Source organism: Trichomycterus rosablanca, chromosome 5 (genome assembly GCF_030014385.1).
Source record: "Trichomycterus rosablanca isolate fTriRos1 chromosome 5, fTriRos1.hap1, whole genome shotgun sequence".
NCBI classification, from domain to species: Eukaryota; Metazoa; Chordata; class Actinopteri; order Siluriformes; family Trichomycteridae; genus Trichomycterus; species Trichomycterus rosablanca.
This window is the reverse complement of record NC_085992.1, coordinates 26,656,877-26,674,624: the sequence shown is the minus strand read 5'-3', so window position 1 is coordinate 26,674,624 and position 17,748 is coordinate 26,656,877. Positions and strand designations below refer to the sequence as shown.

Genomic DNA, 17,748 nt, shown 5'->3' with positions numbered 1-17,748 from the left:
CTGACCACAGCTTCCAAAAACAAGCTGGGATATGTGGAAAAAGAATTTCGTTGTACTATACATGTGTATACGCTGATCAGCCATAACATTAAAAGCACCTCCTTGATTCTACACTCACTGTCCATTTTGGTGGTGGTGTGTTAGTGTGTGGTGTGCTGGTATGAGTGAATCAGACACAGCAGCGCTGCTGGAGTTTTTAAATACTGTGTCCACTCACTGTCCACTCTATTAGACACTCCTACCTAGTTGGTCCACCTTGTAGATTTAATGTCAGAGACGATCGCTCAGCTATTGCTGCTGTTTGAGTTGGTCATCTTCTAGACCTTCATCAGTGGTCACAGGACGCTGCCCACAGGGCGCTGTTGGCTGGATATTTTTGGTTGGTGGAATATTCTCATCTCAGCAGTGACAGTGAGGTGTTTAAAAACTCCATCAGCATTGCTGTGTCTTATCCACTCATACCAGCACAACACACACTAACACACCACCACCATGTCAGTGTAACTGCAGTGCTGAGAATGATCCACCACCCAAATAATACCTGCTCTGTAGTGGTCCTGGGAGAGTCCTGACCATTGAAGAACAGCATGAAAGGGGGCTAACAAAGCATGCAGAGAAACAGATGGACTGCAGTCAGTAATTGTAGAACTACAAAGTGCTTCTTTATGGTAAGTGGAGCTGATAAGATAGACAATGTGTGTAGAAACAAGGAGGTGGTTTTAATGTTATGGCTGATCGGTGTATGTATATATGACAAATAAAGACATTTTATTCTATTCTATTCTAGCTTGTGTAACGTAATGGTAAGAAACATGCTGCTGGTAAAAGCAGTTTCTAAGTTCTGGGGGGTAGGAATACCAGGCTCACAGATATAGTAAGTGAATAGCAATATGTTAACCTAGCTATTGTAAGAACAAATATCAGTGCACCATTAGTGCTGGTCTAAAGCCTGGAGAAATAGCAGGGTTATGTCAGCCAACATAAAAACTGTGCCGAATCAAATATGCATATAAATCATACACTGTAGCAACCCCTAACAGAAGAATCAATGGTACATAATTAAGCAAGTATAACTGTTTAAAACCCAAAATTATTAGAGTATTTAGATTGAGATTTGAGATTGACTTTTAATATAATTCCTTACATTTTTTTTTTTACAAACACTAATACAAGACACAGTCCACAAACAGTCCACTAACACTATCTCGAAGTGAACGAAATAATTAGAACTACATTTTTTAAAGCAGACCAAGCAGGACAAAGAGGAGAACTAGACGATAACAACCACAGACTGTTAAACAGCTAAGATGTATCAAGCAAAAAAAACCTGTAACAATTAGTGTTCTCAGTTTCTCATTATTAGGAAAGCTGGTAAAACACAGTAGTAAACATGCCTCTGTTTCAACCTTTTTTAGAGTGTTTTAGGCATTAAATTCTTATTGTGTTTATATTTACAAACTACAATTATGTTGATCAGTGGAAACAGTGGAAATCTTTTCTTTCTACTTTTACCAGTTAAATAAAGATTCAAGAGAATAAACAAATCACAGATTCTTCTTTTTACAGCATTTGGACACGTGGACACATACAAGTACTTGGGTGTCTGGCTTGACAACAGACTGGATTGGAGGGCTAACACGGAGGCAGTGTACAGGAAACGGATGAGCAGACTCTATTTTCTGAGAAAGCTCAGGTCCTTTAATGTGTGCAACAAAATGTTGACCATCTTTTACCAGTCTGTTGTTGCGGGGGCTGTGTTCTTTGCAGCAGTGTGTTGGGGAAGCAGCTTCAGAGCAGGGAATGTAAAGAAACTCAATAAACTGATCAGGAAGGCTGGCTCAGTTTTGGGCTGCTCACTGGACAGTTTCGAGTTGGTGGTTGGAAGGAGGTCACTGAATAAACTCACAACCATAACTGACAACCCATCACACCCCCTATATGAGCTGTTAGTCGGGACAGCGGAGCACTTTCAGCAACAGACTCATCCAGCTCCGCGGTAACAAGGAACGCTACAGAAGATCGTTTATACCAGCAGCGATCTCGCTGTATAACAATTCACTAGTTCGGGACATCATCGAACACTAAACCACTATCAGGACAGACCCATGGAGCATGTTCTAGCACTCTGTTCATAAAGACTTAAGACTATACTACATATCTGTTGTTATTTAACACTACTATAGCTTAGTATATCACATTACATATCTCATCTAAATATTTAATGCCAGGATACTTCATATGACATATACTTTATATGACATACTACTCTTTTTTATTCTATTTATTCAATTACATAGTGTGTACAACATTACTTGTGTACTTAATTCTTTGTACTTTTATACTTCGTACTTATATACTTTTGTACTTTAATTCTCTGTACTTTAATACTTTTTGCTTTAATGCACTGGAGCTGCTGTAATAACTGACTTTCCCTATGGGATTAATAAAGTTGTCTGTCTGTCTGTCTGTCTGTCTGTCTGTCTGTCTGTCTGTCTGTCTGTCTGTCTGTCTGTCTGTCTGTCTGTCTATCTATCTATCTATCTATCTATCTATCTATCTATCTATCTATCTATCTATCTATCTATCTATCTATCATTTTACAAAACGTCCCAGCTTTTCTAGAAATGGGTTTTTATTTCCTGTAACATGAAAGGCTAACCAGCCTTCTTACTAATCAGCCATCCATCTCACATTTTACCTGAATATAATCTAATGTTTTTCATTATAGTAAAAAAAAATCTAAAAAGATTGAATCTTTTTAAAAATGTATTTTAGACATATTTTAGAACTTCCTAGCATTTGGTATGTTGCCTTTTTTGTTGTAGTGATTTGTAATTTAGTAATAATGCATTTGACAAAAAGTTCTGTCATTTCTGCCAATGGGGTTTGTAGGTTAAGATTCAGTAACACTGTAAATACCTTCACGGTGAAGATGTAGAGCTATGTTTGTTGCTAGCACCAGCAAATACCACCAGCAAATGAAAATGTTTGTAGTATTTATTTAAGTTTTTGTGCCACATAGTCTTTCACTCTGTGTGTTATACTGGTTAACACGTTTATATAAATTGCTGCAACAGAAAGTGAGACCTAACTCTTTTACTACAGGAAGAGGAACATCACTGCATTTCTATATAAACAGGGGATACAGAAACCCAAAGGCCAAACTGCACATTGATATACAGTGGAACCTCAATTTAACGGACTAAAAGGGAGAACCACTGGTCCGTAAAATGCCTCATCTAATTATCTAAAACAGCAAGGTTATTTTCGGGGGTGCAAAAATATACAAAAAAGCAGCACTCAGGTCCACAAAAGTGCTAAACATGCACATATAAACAGTAAAATAAACAACGTTAATAGATATGTAAATATAAAATGTAAAACATGTCAATAAATATTAAAATTGATGTACTGTACTACTGGGAAGACATTTTATATTTCATACATAACCATATTCCTCACATACGCGAGCCACAGAAACACCGCTTTCCACTTCCTTAATCAATTCTAACTTTTCAGCAATACCCAAATGCACGCTCTTTTTCTTACCACTTTCCATAACTAAGAACTAGAACTTGCATAAATCAAGCATAAATCACCAAGAAAAAGGTGAGAAAAAAGAGAGCCTCTTAGCAAAACAAAGTCCATCACTCATGTAAACAGAGAGACGTGTGCCGGCTAGTGGACAATTACTTAACCGTTAAATCGAGGTTTTACTGTATGTATATAGTAAATCAGTCTTAATAATCATATCTGCAAAAATTTAACTTTTCTGCAATTACAGCTTTAATGCTTCTAGAAGCTTTGTAACCCCATTCTTCATGACAGAGCCTCTGAATCTTTGTCAAACTACATGGCGAGAGGTTGTGAACTGCCATGTTCAGGTCTCTACACAGATGTTCAGTGGGGTTTAAATCTTGGCTCTAGCTGGAATACTCAATGACTTTTAGAGACTTGCCCTGAAGCCACTCCAGCGTTCACTGTCGTGTTAAAAGGTGAACTGTTGCCCCGGTCTAAGTTTGCATGCACATATAAAGAAGTTTCCTTTAAAAATGTTCCCGCCCCTCAAGTCTTACCAGTCTTTCTGTTTCTGCTGCTAAAAAACACCCCATAACATGATGCTTCCACCACCAGCTTTTGGTTAGGTGGCATGTAGTGATTGCTTACCAGACATAATGCTTGCTATTCTGTCCAAGAGTTAAATCCTTGACTCATCAGACCAGAGAATCCAAAGAGTCCTTTGAAGGCCATTCAGCAGCCTTTTACTCAACAGTGGCTTTTGCCTCTCCACTCTGCCATAAAGGTCTGATTCATAAAGTGCTGCAAAGACAGTTGTCTATCCAACATGTTCCTCCATCACTGTACAGGCCATTTGGAGCATTCTTAGAATGACTGCTGGGTTCTTCCTTACCTCACCAACTAGATGGCCAATTCAGCCAGACAGCCAACACCTAAAATTATGAAGTCCATTTTTGTCCTTCAAACATTCAAACCTTTAAATATTGCTAATCTATGTCTTTCCAAAATATGTTTGTAGACAGTTCCTTGAAATTCCTGGTTTGTTTATTGTCCTAACAATGTAGTGTAAATAAGAGATGTTCACAAGTCACAAAATACGAGTCCGAGTCAAGTCACGAGTCTTTAGGCTAGAGTCCAAGTCAAGTCACAAGTCTTTAGGCTAGAGTCCAAGTCAAGTCACGAGTCTTCAGGCTAGAGTCTGAGTCAAGTTACTAGTCAATATAATATACACAAAACATATATTAGAAATGTAGCGTAGAAATAAACAAATAATCTGTACGTTCAGATAAAAAACAACAAATTGACAAGTAGTTTGTCGTTTTACTTAGTGCCTTTACTTTCCTAGTCATTGTGCAAATGAATGTAATTCCCGTAACAAGAAGGTACCAGTTAAAAGCTTAAACTGATACGTTTTGTTTTCATTGCAAAACAAAAGCGTGTGATAAAACACGGCACAGCGGCCAAAATCCAAAACTCAGCAAAAAAATGTATAACCACTGCTTACCTTAGCTTATGTTCTTCCAGATACTATTAAATATATAACCGTGTGTTGTCCCATAAGGAATAAAATCTGTTATTTTGTAAATGTTTGAAAAGCAATCAAGTGTTTCATTGACACATCTGTGTGATGCAAACTGAATAAATGCAAATAACAGCATTTCTTACTAAAAACTAAAATCAGAGGGTCTGATTGGTTCAGAAAGCGGTCTTTAAACCATTAGTGCCAATTCTGTAGGGGCGTTCCATTCACCCGAGTTGTTCCTGTAAAGTGCACTACGTAGGGTATTCCACCATTTTAAGTGAGATTCCAATCCAAAGGTAACGAAAATGTTTAAATGAAGTGAACTTTAAACTGTGTAGAGAGTAGGGAGCGACGCTTCATCACCACGCTGGAAGCTGGCTGTAACATTTACCCACTGCGTGCGTTGCGGGTTAAGACGGCTAGAGCGTTATTAGAGAGCAGAATATTTATAATATTAATTATATATATATATAAATGTCACACGTAACTAATGTAACAAAAGCTGATGCTAATGACTCTTGTTGTTCACGAGTCATTTTTTGCGAGTCATGAGTCGAGTCTGAGTCATTTGAAACAAGTCCGAGTCGAGTCTGAAGTTGCTGTGTGTGCGACTTACGTGCGACTGGATAATTTGTCTGTGACTTGAGTCCACATCTCTGGTATAGAACCTTATAGACTCAGTCAATGACCAATCAGTTCAAAATCCAACTCCCAATCCAAAGATTTAAACAAATTAAGGATAATTAAAGCAAACAGGATGCACCTGACCACAATTTAGACCTTGGGTATCACTGCTGTAGGGTCACAATGGAAGCTGGTCTACTAGTTTAACTGCTGAGCCAATACTGTCAGCTTTTCTCTTTTAGAGACAATAATACAGGTAAAAAAAAACCTGCAGGTCTAATAAAACATTAACTTAGAAATACTAAAACAGTAAAACTTGAGGATACACGTTGTCCAAAGACCATGGAATGGCATAAAGATGCTGACTTCATATTTATATTTAATTTCCTGATAGCATCAGTGTAAATGTAAATCATTAGCCTCCTGTAATAAAATCATGCATTAAAACATGCTTTAGAAAAGGTCAGGGCTGGTTTTTCTTCTCCTATATATATTTCCTGGGAGAAAGGCTTTTTAAGCTGCTGCCAGTGTGTTTATCAGCATCAGCCAATCTGTATTTCACATTCAGCAGACGTAGCAGACAACCTCCGGTACCCTTCTTTCATCCGTGCCTTTGGACATGTGCTTTGGTATGGACTGTTAAAAGTTGTTTTAAAATTGGAAATGGCATTTGAGGCTGAAGCTTGACCTTTTTACGGCAATCTCCAATCCACAGCCGCACAAACATTGATAGATGGCTCTAATCATACCATGTCACTAGCAGGTCTGCCGCAGCACATGCGCGCGCGCACACACACACACACACAAATTATCGAGAACTAACACCTATGCAGGCTAGGAGATAACCCGTGTGACTAATGTTGTCAGACTATCAATCAGCCAAACTCCAAAAAATAAGAAATAAAAAACGCAGTGGTAAAAGAGACGTGCTTGTGAGAGTAAATAAGACATAATAGGACACAAATAGGATACTACAAACATTAAACCTACAAATAGGAATGTTTCAGCTCTGAACTACACTGGAATACAGATTTAAATTGTTGAAATGAATAAAAGAAATGCAGGTGAGTGGGTGAGTGTGTGAACCCGCTTTTGTCTCACTCACTAAAAAGGGGTCCGGCTGGGCAATATGTGCAAAACTGAACCGCTTTATCTTTTTCAGACATACACATTCATCAAGATAAACTTAATGTAGACATCAGGCTTGAGCTTTTGTTAGAAAAGTTACCTTGTGGCATGCACAATTGCCAAATTCCATGCTAACAGTGCATCTCAAAAATCGGAGGTACAACTTCAGTGTGCCATGGATTGTTAAAGGTAGCAGACGACTGAACTGAACAATGTGCTTTATTTGTAAATAGTGGAAACGTCTCTTGCATCGCTACCTTGTAGCAACCTCACAGGCCGACGCATTCTGATTCTGATACGGAGTGGTACCTGGTAACTCGACGTCCCTCATTGAGAAATTTGTACCCTTACTCTCGACGTTTACCTGTTCTGCTTTTTTAAAATGTATTTATTTAAATTCAAATTAACAATGAACAGTCGCTTTGTTCAGCGATTGGTTTAAGCAGTGTGGTAAAACGCCATCAAAGTGCGCATATGAGACGAATCTGCATTTGTGTGGAATAGCTGTCACTCTGAAAGTGTCCACATGTATTTGTGTTTAGTTGGATTTTTCTCCTGTTTCACTTTTAAACTTGTGTTATAGTTCGGGGTGCTGAGAAATTGTGAGAATCAGCTTTTCCAAGAGAGTCAAAAATGCTTAAAGTTAAATAAAAAAGCTTAATGTGACTTAATGTATTAAAAGAACGACACAGGAACACTAAACCTCTCCTAATTATTACTGCTCATAAGTTCTCTCAATCTTAAGCTTTGTGCACCATCAAACTCCACAGGAAATAACGGCACAGCCAGCGCAAAAACAGTTTTGCAGCTTCTCATATAAATGCGCCTTTACTGAACAAAATACAATATTCCAAGATCAAGCATCTCCACGATTAAGAGGCATAAGAAAGCAATTAAGAAGTAAATGTAAAGTGCAGGTTTATTGTATTTAACTTTTTTTAACTGTATTTCAGTGTTTTTATATTATATTTGTGTTATTTCCAGTGTATAAGTGTCAAAAACAACCCCATTATTTTATGCAGTTCCACAGGACCATGGAACACATTAACAGGTTTTTCAAACATCCTTATGGCAACAATACCCTTAAACTCAACGCCTTTTAAACTCAACGTCTTTTAAACTCAACGCCTTTTAAACTCAACACCTTTTAAACTCGATGCCTTTTAAACTCAACGTCACTCCCAGAACCAATTAATGTTGAGTTTCAAGGTACCACTGTATTCCTATAATGTATCTTAAGAGAACAATATTAAACACAGATTATCTTACATTTTTAAAACGTCTGTGCATGAGGTAACAGTCTGTGGTTGTTGAAGAGTAAACAATATTATGTGCTTAACAGCAGCTTTATTCTAAAACTGAGATAAATAAACTGCTGAATGCAAGATATTTAACAGTCACTGTGTTATCTAGCTACTCCTAATTCTGACAGACAGGAAAAGCAAATTGTTTACCTTGCTACCACATTTTTTAGTCACTAGGTAAGTGACTGGGCAGGCTAAACGGCTGGAGTCTAAATAATGGCAAGCCGTAAGCACTTAATGTTAATTTCTGGAAGCTGTTAATGCCAACAATTTCTTGCAGTAACGTATTGATGTTAATGATTTTAGGTTTTTTAAAACACAGACATGATTGGCTACGTCTGAGAAAGGGGCGGATATGACCGAACAGCCTAGCTATTAAGAGGTGCACCCTGAGTGCTGGTCCTAAGCCCAGATAACTTTTACATTTGCAGCATTTTGCAGACGCTCTTGTCCAAAGCGACTCACAATTATGACTGAATACAATTTGTTGGGCAACTTGGTGGGGCTTGAACAGGCAACCCTCTGATTATGAGTCCATTATCTTAAACACTGAAATACCACTGCCCTAATAAGGAGGGTTGTGTCAGGAAGTGCATTTAAGCTTAAATCCATTTTCCACCAATGCGGAACGGTTCGCGAAGAGAGGTTCCAAACAGCGAACTTCCGTTTGAAGCTGGCACCACAGAATACATGGTTTTTCAGCTGAAACCGTGACATCATCTGTGGGCATGTCACAGTGTAGAGGTTTGGGTGCTTTCACATGAGAAGCTGCAAAACCGCTTTTGTGCTGCTGTTTCCTATGGAGCTTGATGCTGCACTTCTTTTAAAGTTCACCTGAGTGAATTTTGAGCCAGTTTGCCACTGATATTTTCAAAGCGCCTGAAATATGATGAACTGTTTGATATAATGTGGTAAAAGTGACCCAGACAGTACAAAAAACGCTTAACAGGAAAAATACAGCTTAACGTGGCTTGTTGCACTAAAACAACGTCTGATAATTTTCAGCAGTACAGAGCACTTATAACCAGTAATAACGGAAAGAAATGTAGTGTTTCTATGTAGTACTTTCAGTACATTAAGCCACGTTACGCTTTTTTTATGTTAAGCTTTTTCGACTCTTTTCTGATTCTCAGAAGCCTGAGCTGAATAACCACCACACAGTAAAGTAAATACAGCTAAACATAGATATATGTGGAGCTTTTAGAGTGGATTTGATGGTTATTTCACACAAATGGATGTTTGTATCGTGGAACACTTTAGTGATGTTTTACCGCACAGCTCAAGCCATGTGCTGAGCAAAGTGGCTGTTATAGCTGAGGGTCGTTCCCAAAACTGCAAGAAACTCAGGCCAGTTTTCTCAAACACCTTCAAAGAAGAAGATTCAAAGAAACCAAAACAGAACCAAAGTTATTTTGGTATTTTTCGTGTCTCTCAGACACGACCAATTACTACTCCTCCCGCCCTCACCATTTTCATATATAAAAGTCCCTCATATAACGCCACCTTAAGCCTGTGTGGAAATGTATAAAAATAATGAGTGTCGAACAAAAAGATCAAATGAGATAGAGAAAGAGAGAAAGGACAGAAACAGGATGCTCCCGCTGATGGGAGGTCAGTGTTTCTCCCGGGAGCCCCATTATCGCATGGCAGTAAAGGATGTGCTGGGCAGGCAGGGGCACACGGAGGGGCCACACTTAAGAATGTGTATGTGTCTGTGTGTGTTATGGGACGAAGTGAGAGAGAATACAACACGTTGATAGCATCTCCTCTTCACAGCAGCCACCAGAGTACCATCATCAATCAGTGCCAAGCTCAGACAGCAGCACCCGTTAAAATCCTCCTCACCACACATCCCCACCACAAACACGGTGCGTGTACAGGTACTATTCATGCCTACCAGCACAGGGAAGAGAGTAGCCGACCACCAGGTCATGGATGAACTGACGTTCGTTCAGTCGGGTCATGCAGTAAGTGTGGAAGCAGTCCAGACAGATCACATGACGCTCAGCACACTGAGACACCAGAACAGGACTCCTGAAAAAAACAAACATAAAGCCATATCAGCCATTTGAACGTTCATTTGAGCTAGAAATCAAATCATATATTGACTTAACAATTTGAGTGAAAAGTTGAATCTTTAAAATACACACAATTTATTTCAGTTCTTTGTACCTGGTATGGTCATACTTATGACAAGTAAACAATGGCTACAAATGTATGAATCTAATTCATGTTCTCCCCGTGTCTGTGTGGGTTTCCTCCGAAAGCTCCGGTTTCCTCCCAGTCCAAAAACGTGCAGTCAGGTTAATTGACACTGAATTGCCCTATAGGAGAATAGGTGTGTGTATGTGTATGTGTGTCTGCCCTGCAATGGACTGGCGCCCCGTTCAGGGTGTTACTGTGTGCCTTGCGCCCATTGAAAAGCTGGGATAGGCTCCAGCACTCCCCCCACGACCCTAATTGGATAAGCGGTTAAGACAGTGAGTGCGAGTGAGGTTTTTAACATAATGTTTTACACTTTGGTTACATTCATGACAGAAACAGTAGTTACTCATTACACACAAGGTTCATCAGTTCAAAAGTTTAATATCAAACACAATCATGGACAATTTTGTGTCTCCAATTCACCTCACTTGCATGTCTTTGGACTGTGGGAGAAAACTGGAGCTCCCGGAGGAAACCCACACAGACACGGGGAGAACATGCAAACTCCACACAGAAAGGACCCAAACTGCTTCACCTGGAGATCAAACCCAGGACCTTCTTGCTGTGAGGTGACAGTGCTACCCACTGAGCCACTGTGCCACCCAACCTTTCGTATAAAGAAATGGACATGGTCAGATTTACTAACCCTACTTGCTTTTCAGTGGGTATTTTTCCATAGTTCAACTTTTCATTTATATTATTATGCTGATAATATAATTTGTTTTGCATACATAGACAAGTCAAAAATTATTATGTGTAAAACTTTGGTTCTAAAAGGGTTTTTAGCAGATTTGTATTCTTGGACTGTTGTCTACTTAAACTAGAGTTTAACGTCCACTATGGAAGCACTTTTGTAAGTCTCTGCATAAGAGCGTGTGCTAAATGAAGAAAATGTAAATAATTTACGGGAAAATGTGCTTAATTTCACAGACCCTGTTTGCCCCCATATTTCACTGATTTTTAAAGAAAAGTGCCACATGTCATGGCAAAAGATTAAATTACACTCATGGATTAAATGATGGAATAAATAAAAGCTACAATACACAGCACAGCCTACCTTAATGGTTGAATGTAAAACTAGAACATTTAGCAATGGTGTGAGGCTTCTTGTTTTGTCTCAAATACTTGTTGTATTTGAGATCACAGAATTGGTTGGGACTTGTTTTTTCGCTGCTTTAGACTTAAACATCTTGGACATTTTGACTAACCGATTGCTAACTGAATTGCCGTAGGATTGCTAGGGCCGCCTCATAGTGCAAATTAACCAGTTTGTTTGTTTGTTTGTTCATTAGGATTTTAACGTCAGGTTTTACACTTTGGTCACATTCATGACAGAAACAGTAGTTACTCGTTACACAAGATTCATCAGTTCACAAGTTTTAGTGACAAACACAGTCATAGACAATTGTATTCAACTTGTACAAGCTTATAAAAGCATACATAGACAAGTCAAAAATAATTTTGTCTAGGACCCTACTATATTCACGCGAAAATGTGCTTAATTTTACGGACCCTGTTTTTCAAAAATCACAGATTTTACGGATTTTTAAAGACAAGTGCAACACTTCACAACAGTCATTAAATAACATACATAAATTGAATAATAGAAGTTACAGTACACAGCACGGCCTACCTTAAAAGTTACAGTTTTTCTCAATTACTTTGGTGCATTTCTCTGATCAGAATTAAAATTCTCATAACTGTTAGTTCAACCTCCACAAGATTTAGTCATTTGTGCACATCATAGTAGCAGTTTCTCATTCCTTCCAACAAATTGCAAATGCTTTTGGACATGCATCAATCGCTTCCATACAATTCTCTGCTGTTTTATAACATTATCATTTGCTTATGTCACGTCAGTCAAAATTAACTATACTTATGAATGCTGAATAGTCATTTCCTATGAAACTAATAGTCCTCATTTCATTGCTTGAATCATTACATACAAAAATGTTGAACTAGTTGCCAAAATCAGTATGTTGTATGTTCCAATTCAGTTCCAATATGTACTGCAATATTGTTTACAGTTGTGCACAGCTCTACCCAAAGGGTGTTTCTTATGTCTGTCGTAAATAAGTTTGTACTTTGCTTTAGCACAATGCTGTGAACAAATTAGAATTGCAAAGAGTGTCTTGTACTCATTTACCTCACTAAATACAGTAATGTGTAACTTAACTGTAGATTTTAAATGGGTGTGCTAATAGTGTATAGTGCTGTCTTGAGCATTTTCAGGTAGTGTCACCATGATCTGACTTTTTTTGCATTGGAAAACACTAACAGAGTGAACTGTCATAATGAAAACATGACAGACATTTGACTATCTTGTTTATAAACAATGGTGTCAGGACTTTTTATTTTGATGACACTGACACTTTCATTGACATGAATACTTGCTTTTGAGGAATGAACTATCCATTTTGAGCAAGTGACACGCTTTTGCAGGTTATCAACTAGGTTTTGCAGTTTGTACTAATTGTTTTGAGAAATGCCCTTACTGTTGTGCAAATGTTAATAGTGATGTGAGAAACGCACCAAAGCGACCGAGAAAAACTGTAAATGTAAACCTAGAACATCCAGCGATGGCGTGAGGCTTTGTGTTCTATCTCAAACACAAAAATACCCATCTGTGTTTTGTTCTGTCTTAAATGTGAAAACTCGTCCGTGTTTTGACACACGCCTTTCTCTGCATCCACAGAATTGGTTGGGAGTTTTCCAAACTTAGTTGCCCGTGTTTTAGACTGCTTTAGACTTTGACATCTTGGACATTTTGACTTACCGATTGCTAACTGAATTGCTGTAGGATTGCTAGAATCGCCTCATAGTGCAAATTAACCAGTAAACGTGAGGCAGTTGAATGCTGGGTAAATGAAAAACAGTAAATCCCTAAACACAAACCATGCTTTTTCAGCTCAAACCGTGACATCATCTGTGGGCGTGTCAAAGTGTAGAGGTTTGGGTGCTTTCACATGAGAAGCTGCAAAACCGCTTTGTGCTGCTGTTTCCTATGGAGCTTGACGCTGCACCTCTTTTAAAGTTCACCTGATTGAATTTTGAGCCAGTTTGCCACTGATATGTTCAAAGCGCCTCATATGAGATGAACTGTTTGATATGACGTGGAAAAAGCGTCCCAGACAGCTCCGCCATCATGTTACTTCTCTTTACTTTCGTTGTGCAACGCCCACAAGTTTAAAATTCACAGCAAATTGCATATTACACAGGAAATGGCTAATTTTATGGTCCGTGACATGATTTTCACAGCCGTGAATTCAGAAGGGCCTTAATTATGTGGGTACAATGATGGATAACATAAAGAAGGTTGTATGCTCTGAAATATTGAATATATCTTTTCAGCTGCACTGTAAGTGTACAGCATGTTCAGTATGTTGTAATGTTAAGTGTAATAGTAATGGTATGTTAATAATGGTATACTTCACAGCAGTGTGCTATGGGTGTTGTATTTTTCCCCCAATGATGTTATATAACCGCTAAGATTTTCACATAACTCCGCTTCCATTGAAATTCCTTTTGCTTCAAATTGTAGAGGATTTATGTGGAACCTACAGCTTTTGTGTTTCTACATGTGTCTGTATGAGGACTGGTTCCAGGGTGTCTTTTCCTCTGAAGCTGCACAGACTGATAACTCTCTGGGAAGAAATGGCATTGTTCCTAGACGGAGTGAGGCCAGGGGAAATAGGAAAGAGAAATGTCTGTCTGAGAGCTGCGGTAGCTTAGCGGTTAAGCTACTGGACTAATAATCTGAAGGTGAAATGCTTTGGATAAAAGTAAAGAAACAAGAGAAAAAGAATCATCATTTTGAAAGGTCACATGTTTGTTTGTACGAGTGTTTCTGGCTGTTGATGATTTGTTTTGATTAAGTTCATTTCTTTGCCAATCAACACCTAAATGTAAAATACAGCACTTTTACCCCTTAGAAAGCCGTCGGCCACAAAAACACATCAGCCGACTCCTCCGAGTCTCGCAATCATTTTCTCAGCGAATGTCAAGAACTCCCCATCCATTACGCACAGTGGTACCCACACTTGATCGTAAGTTAACTACCAGCCTTGAGTTCAACCTCTTTAAACCCCCTTCTGGTGCCGCTCTGAGAACACAACAGTGTCCTTGCCTCTGCCCTTCAGAGCACAGAAAATGAAAGGCAGGAAGTAAGGAACGGAGGCCAAACAAAAGCACACTTGGAAAGCTAATTACGGTGCCACTTCAATCAGCCCCTGATTTGAATGGCGGGTGTCGCTGATTGAACTGCTTTGTACTGGGTCTTGCTGTTTTCTCGTCACATAGGAGACACAGAGGTAAAAACGTTCATGCTGGACTAATGGCTAATAGCTGACCTTCAGTGAGAACGATGCACTGAGTCTGGTAATTGCAGGACTGTGAGGTGAGGTGGTTTGGTCGGTTGATGCTGTTAATCTCCTGTTATCTTAGTTGAAGCCAACAACTTGAGATATAATTTAAAATGCTTTATTGGTTCTAATATTTCGATGTACAGTTAAAGTCAAAAAGTGTACACATTTATTTAAACTGTTTTCACAATTCTTAATGTTTAATCCTCATTAAGTACACATTTCCTTTCTTGAATGTGAAATGCCAGAATAATACTAGAGACAGGTTAATACTTGGTAGTACTGCCTTTAAATTCTTTAACTTGAGTCAAATGCTTTGGGTGCCTTTTAACAAGCTTCTGACAATAAGCTGCTTCACACAGAACTAGTGTAACTGAGTCAGGTTTGCAGGCATCCTTGCTCACACATGATTCTTATAGAGAGATGGATAGATAGATGGATAGATGGATGAATAGATAGATAGATGGAGGGAGGGAGGGAGGGATGGATGGATGGATGGACAGACAGACAGACAGACAAATAGATAGATCAAAGTCAGGGCTTTGTGATGGCCACACCATTACTTTTACACAACACAACGACGGGGACGTTAAACTGAATCAAACTAAAATCAAACTAAGACACACATTTGCACCGCCATATCCAAGCATGTATATTCCTCTTTGATATTTTAACTTATTCTTATATTTATTCATATATTTATACCCATATGTATAATGTTTATTACACAATAATCTTTATTACCATTATCTATATATCATCATTATTATTATTATCTGTATACTACAACTATTATATCCATCCATTCATCCATCTATCCACTTTGCTGTCCTTAAGCCATTTTGCTACTACTTTAAAAGTAACTTAAAAAGTATGCTTGGGGTCATTGTCAATTTAAAGACCTACTGACACCTGATGTCTTAAGATGTTGCTTAAAAATAATGTTTTCCTCCTCATACTGCCATCTATTGCGTAATGAGCACCAGTCCCTCTGGCAGCAATGCACCCCCATAACATGATGCTGCCACGCCTGTGCTTCACGGTTGAAATGCTGTTCTTTGGCTGGCAACATTTCCCCCCATACATAATGATGGTCATTATAGGCAAATCGTTCCATTTTGTTTCATCAGACCAGATTACATTTGTCCCCAGGTGCAGATGCGGTAACGGTAACCTGGCTTTTTAATGGCAGTCTTGGAGCAGTGGCTTTTTTCTTAATGAGTGTCATAGATATAGGACAGGTTTTATTTTAATGTAGATATTTTGTTATTGTTGTTTGCATTTGTTCTTGAATGTATTTGTTTTTTTCTCATCAAAGAATGTTCACCTCTAAGAGAAAGAACACACCCCCTTCCTAAACAGTAGGATGGCTGATTTAAACTTGCATATTATCTTTTATATTATAATAATAATTATTATTATTATATTACAGATGAACACTGTACTTTCTGGTGTCTAGAAACAGCTTCCAAGAATGTACTAGACTTGTGAAAGGGCCACTATTCTTTTTCTGACGTTTTGGCTGGTTTCTAAAATTTTTCCATAAGGCAAGTAAGCTTTCAAAGTAGGACTTAAAAAGCTGCCCCAGGTACACCTCCAATTAACTTAAACAATGTCAGTTAGCCTATCAGAAGCTTCAAAAGCCATGATATTGTTTTCTTAAATATCCAAGCAATTTATAGGCACAGTCAACTTGGTGTTGTGACCCACTGGAATTTTGATATAAGTGAAATGATCTGTCACACATTTGTGTTGTGTACAAAGTAGATATCCTAACAACAAGCTGGAACTATAGTTATAGGCATGGATTCTGCCAAGGCTCTGACATGCATTGGCATCCTGTCCGTACATTGCGCCTAATGATTCTGGGCAAACCGGACCCCCACAACCCAGATCAGGATAAAACGGTGGTCAGACAAGGAAATGAAAATGTGGCAAATGAGACATATCAATCAGATTGATTACTAGCCAATTACTAACTACTTATCATATTATACACCACCAACCCCAAGGCAACACAATAGACACTTACACAACATCTGTACAGGCGATGCAGGGGACGTGCCTCACGTTAGTCATGATCAGGTCCAGTGGCACTGAAGTGTCATTATCACAAGTGGGGTGGGCAGCACACTTTAAATAAAACTCCTAAATAAAAACAATAAGATTTTATTAGTACAGCAGGTCAAGTGCAATTGCATGGAAAAGCAAATACAAAGCAATAAACAAAACAAGCAGCAGAAGAGCATTGCTGACCCCCAAAATGCTTCTGTAATGAAATGCTACTTAAGACAGGGCAGAAGATGTTCCTACCTCCTACGCACCCAAAGGTGATATTTTCTGAAAAATTAGAAAATTGGAAATAAGCTGATTTAGGCATCCACATTTGCCAAGAATCTGTACATATTAGACAGTTTCAAGCCACCCATCCCTATAATAATGAAGTATACTTTAGAACAGCTCCAAATCATAAAGGTCCCATAGATCCAAGTTTGAATCTCAGCACTTTTATCAACCAGTCAGGTATCTACACAAACATGACTGGCTACAGTCAAGCCGGAAAGTCTGCACACCCCTGTGCTCACCCTGTTCTCCAATGGTCAGGACCCCCACAGGACCACCACAAGGCAGGTATTGTTTAGGTGGTGGATGATTCTCAGCACTGCAGTGACACTGACATGGTGGTGGTGTGTTAGTGTGTGTTATGCTGGTATGAGTGGATCAGACCGTGCCAACTCACTGTCCACTCTATTAGACACTCCTACCTAGTTGGTCCACCTTGTAGATGTAAAGTCAGAGACGATCGCTCATCTATTGCTACTGTTTGAGTTGGTCATCTTTTAGACCATCATCCGTGGTCACAGGGTGCTGTTGGCTGGATATTTTTGGTTGGTGGACTATTCTCAGTCCAGCAGTGACAGTAAGGTGTTTAAAACTCCAGCAGCGCTGCTGTGTCTGAACCACACACTAACACACCACCACCATGTCAGTGTCACTGCAGTGCTGAGAATGACCCACCACCCAAAAAATATATACTCTGTAGTGGCCCTGGGAGAGTCCTGACTATTGAAGAACAGCATGAAAT

The 17,748-nt window shown here is 38.9% G+C and overlaps 1 protein-coding gene across 2 annotated transcripts in view; it reads right to left on the bottom strand.

The window, feature by feature from the left end:
• Nucleotides 1–17,748, bottom strand: part of prkn (parkin RBR E3 ubiquitin protein ligase) — a 182,388-nt gene that overhangs the window by 57,996 nt on the left and 106,644 nt on the right. For both annotated transcript variants that reach the window (XM_062995011.1, XM_062995010.1), the window contains exons 6-7: nucleotides 16,696–16,811; nucleotides 9,995–10,131 (exon numbers count right to left, since the gene is read on the bottom strand). In XM_062995011.1, the coding sequence (XP_062851081.1) occupies nucleotides 9,995–10,131; nucleotides 16,696–16,811 (253 nt within the window). The remainder of the gene's footprint in view (nucleotides 1–9,994; nucleotides 10,132–16,695; nucleotides 16,812–17,748) is intronic.